General features: G+C 36.2%; 1 protein-coding gene across 1 annotated transcript; it reads right to left on the bottom strand.

Annotated features, from left to right (window-relative positions):
- Positions 1 to 939: 939 nt before the first annotated feature.
- On the bottom strand, positions 940 to 1,469 carry LOC116621857 (40S ribosomal protein S19-like). Its single transcript, XM_032387867.1, has one exon. The coding sequence runs from the start codon at positions 1,430 to 1,432 to the stop codon at positions 995 to 997; it is 438 nt and encodes a 145-aa protein (XP_032243758.1). The 5' UTR covers positions 1,433 to 1,469; the 3' UTR covers positions 940 to 994.
- Positions 1,470 to 4,636: the final 3,167 nt, after the last annotated feature.

Here is a 4,636-nt window from a genome sequence, read left to right as displayed (position 1 = left end):
TACTTATTTTGTCAAGAATGTTTTCATGAATGAATGTTAAATCTTGTGAAATGTCTTTTCTAGATATATTGAGGTGATCATGAGGGTTTCATTTTCCATTCTGTTAATGTGGCATATCACATTGATTGATTTGCATATATTGAATCATCTTTGCATTCTAGGTATATAGCTCACTTGGTCATGGTGTGCAATCCTTTCAATGTAGTATTAAATTGAGTTTGATGGTAATTTATTGAGGATTTTTGCATTTAAGTTCATCAGGGATAGTGACCTGTGGTTTCGTGTGTGTGTGTGTGTGTGTGTGTGTGTGTGTGTGTGTTGTCTTTTCTGGCTTTGATGTCAGGGTGATGCTGGCCTTATGAAATGAGTTCAGAAGTATTCCCTCTTTGGGGTGCCTGGGTGGCTTAATTGGTTAAGCGGCCAACTCTTGGTTTTGACTCAGGTCAAGATCTCAGGGTTGTGAGATTGAGCCCTAAGATGGGCTCCATGCTCAGTGTGGAGTCTACTTGAGATTCTCCCTCTCCCTCAGCCCCTCCCCTTGCTCATGCTGGAACGTGCACATGTGCTCTCTCCCTCTTTCTCCCTCTCTCTCAAATAATAAATAAATAAATAAATAAATAAATAAATAAATAAATAAATAAAATCTTAAAAAATAAGTGTTCCTTCTATTTGGGGGAATAATTTAAGAAGGGTTGGTATTAATTTGAGTGTTTTTTAGAATTTACCTGTGACACTATCTAGTCTTATGTTTTTCGTATTGGGGTGTGTGTGTTTGTTTTTAAATTTCAGTATAATTGACACACAGTGTTACTTTAGTTTTAGGTGTACAACATAATGATTTGACAAGTTTATATATTATGCTATGTTTATCACAAGGGTACCTATCATCTGTCACCACACATCACTATTTTATTCTCATTGACTATATTTGTTAGCAGGTTTTTTTTTTTTTTTTTTTTTACGAACGAGGCAATTTATTGACCCAGCATTTGTTCTAATGCTTCTTGTTGGCAGCTGCCACCTGTCCAGCGATTCTGTCCAGATCTCTCTGTCCCTGAGGTGTCAGTTTGCATCCCCCATCTTGGTCCTTTTCCACCATTTTCAGCCCCTCTAGGGCTTGGAGGACCCTGCGGGCCACGCTCTTGGAGCCTCTACTGAAGTGGCTGGGCATGACCCCGTTTCTCTGACGTCCCCCGTAGATCTTGGTCATGGAGCCGACCCCAGCGCCGCCCCGGAGGTACAGGTGCCGTGCTGTGGAAGCAGCTCGTGTGTAGAACCAGTTCTCATCGTAGGGAGCAAGCTCTTTATGCTTGGCCAGCTTGACAGTGTCCACCCATTCAGGGACTTTCAGCTTCCCAGACTTTTTGAGGAAGGCTGCCAGAGCTCTGACGAACTCCTGCTGGTTCACGTCTTTTACAGTAACTCCAGGCATCGTGCGGCCTCCGCGCTGCCAGCCAGGGGAAAAAACTTGTTAGCAGGTTTTTGATTACTGTTTAAATCTCCTGAAATATTATTGGTCTATTCAGGCTTTCTATTTATTCTTGATTCAATTTTGTGCATTGTATGTTTCTAAAATTTACTCATTTCTTCTAGGTTGCTCAAATTGTTGGTGTATAATTATTCATAGTAGTCCCTTATGATTATTTTTATTTCTGAGGTATATGTAATGTCTCCTCATTTGTTTCATACTATTTATTTGAGTGTTCTTTATTTCTTAGTGTAAGAATTGATTAATTTGTATATAATTTTAAGAACTCAACACTTAGTTTTATTGTTTTTTCTATTGTTTCTGTATTTAATTTATTTCTACTCTTTCCTTTAATTCCCTTCTTATGTTAATTTTGGTTTTAGTTTGTTCTTTTTTCCAGTTCCATGAGGCATAAATTCAAGTTGTTTATATGAGATCTTTCTTTTCTATTAATGCAGGTGATTATCACTATAAACTTCTATACTAATAATGTTTTTGTTATATTACACAAGGTTTGGTATGTTGTGTTTTTAATTTCATTTGTCTTGAGAAGATCTGTTAAATTCTGTTTTGATTTCCTCTTCAACCAAATAGTTTTTGAGAGTATAATGCTACTGTAATAGACACACAAAAAATAAAGAGGAAGAAATCCAAACATAACACTAAAGAAATCCATCAAAGCACAAAAGAAGAGAAATAGAGAAAAACAAAGGAACAGGGAACAACTACAGAAGTAACCAGAAAACAAATTAACAAAATGGCAATAAGTGGGTACCTATCAGTAATTAATTTAAATGTATATGGAGTAAATGCTCCAATCAAGACATAGAGTGACTGAATGGACAAAAAAACAAGACCCATCTATATGCTGCCTACAAGCATCTCAATTCAGATTTAAAGACACATACAGATTGGAAGTGAAGGAATGGAAAAAGATATTTCATGCAAATGGAAGTGAAAAAAATAGCTGGGGTAGTAATACTTATATCAGATAAAATAGACTTTAAAAAACGCGTAGTAAGAGACAAAGAAGGGCATTATATAATGACAAAGGGATCAACCTAACAAAAGGATATAACAATTGTCAATTTCTATGTACCCAACATTGGAGTCCCTAAATGATAAAGGAAATACTAACAGATAAAGGGAGAAATTGACAGTAATACAATAATAGTAGGGGGATTTAACAGTCCGCTTGTATCAAAGGGTAGATCATCCAGGCAAAAAATCAATAAGAAAACAGTGGCTTTGATTTACACAATTAGACCAAATGGACCTAACTGATATATACAGAACATTTCATCCAAAAACAACAGAATACACACTCTTTTCAAGTGCATATGGAATATTCTCCAGAATAGACCATATATATTTTTTAAATTTTTTATTAACATGTAATGTATTATTTGTTTCAGGGGTACAGGTCTGTGATTCATCAGTCATACACAATTCACAGTGCTTACCATAGTACATACCCTCCCCAATGTCCATCACCCAGCTACCCCATCCCTCCCACTCCCCTCCACTCCAGCAACCCTCAGTTTGTTTCCTGAAATTAAGACTCTATTATGGTTTGTCTCCCTCTCTGGTTTCATCTTGTTTCATTTTTCCCTCTCTTCCCCTATGATCCTCTCTCTTGTTTCTCAAATTCCTCATATCAGGGAGATTATATGATACTTGTCTTTCCCTGATTAACTTATTTCACTTAGCATAATACCCTCTAGTTCCATCCACGTCATTGCAAACAGCAAAATTTCATTTTTTTGATGGCTGCATAATATTCCATTGTATACACATACCACATCTTCTTTATCCATTCATCTGTTGATGGACATCTAGGCACTTTCCATTGTTTGGCTATTGTGGACATTGCTGCTATAAACATAGAGGTGCATGTGCCCCTTCGGATCACTACATTTGTATCTTTGGGGTAAATACCCAGTAGTGCAATTGCTGGGTCATATGGTAGCTCTATATTCAACTTTTTGAGGAACCTCCATACTGTTTTCCAGAGTGGCTGTATCAGCTTGCATTCCCACCAACAGTGTAGGAGCGTTCCCCTTTCTCCACATCCTTGCCAACAACTGTCTTTCCTGACTTGTTAATTTTAGCCATTCTAACTGGTGTGAGGTGCTATCTCATTGACGTTTTGATTTGTAGTTCCCTGATGCCAAGTGATGTTGAGCACTTTTTCATGTGTCTGTTGGCCTTTTGGATGTCTTCTTTGGAGAAATGTCTGTTCATGTCTTCTGCCCATTTCTTGATTGGATTATTTGTTCTTTGGGTGTTAAGTTTGGTAAGTTCTTTATAGATTTTGCATATCAGCCCTTTATCTGATATGTCATTTGCAAATATCTTCTCCCATTCTGTTGGTTGTCTTTTGGTTTTGTTGACTGTTTCCTTTGCTGTGCAAAGCTTTTTATCTTGATGAAGTCCCAATAGTTCATTTTTGCCCTTGCTTCCCTTGCCTTTGGTGATGTTTCTAGGAAGAAGTTGCTGCAGCTGAAGTGGAAGAGGTTGTTGCCTGTGGACCATATGTTAACCATAAAACAAGTCTTGATACATTTAAGAAGATTGAAATCATACCAAGCATCTTTTATGACAATAGTATGAAACCAGAAATTGATTACAAGAAAAAAAAAAAAAAAACCTGGAAGAAACACAAACATGTGGAGGCTAAATCATATGCTACTAACAACCAAAAGGTCAAAGAAGAAATCAAAGAGGACATAAAAGCAAATACATGGAGATAAATTAAAATGGAAACACATGGTCCAAAATATTTTGGATGCAATAAAAGCAGTTTTAAGATGCACGTTTATAGCAATACACTCTACTTCAAGAAGAAAGAAAAATCTTAAGTAGACAACTTAAACTTATACCTAAAAAAGCTAGAAAAAGAAAAACAAATCCCAAAGGTAGTAGAACAAAGAAAACAATAAAGATCAGAACAGCAATAAATGAAATAGAGTCTACAAAAAGCAATAGAAATGGTTAGTGAAACCAAGAGCTTGTCCTTTCAAAAGATAAACAAAATTAGTAAAACCTTAGTCACACACATCAAATAAATAGAGAAATAGAACTCAAAAATAAAATAAAAATCAGTAAAATATGAAAGAGAGAAAGGCAAGAAAGGATAAGAGAAAATCTTCAGGAACAAACATAAAC

This window comes from Phoca vitulina, unplaced genomic scaffold (genome assembly GCF_004348235.1).
Source record: "Phoca vitulina isolate PV1807 unplaced genomic scaffold, GSC_HSeal_1.0 scaffold51, whole genome shotgun sequence".
Classification (NCBI taxonomy): domain Eukaryota; kingdom Metazoa; phylum Chordata; class Mammalia; order Carnivora; family Phocidae; genus Phoca; species Phoca vitulina.
This window is presented reverse-complemented; position numbering and strand designations above follow the sequence as displayed.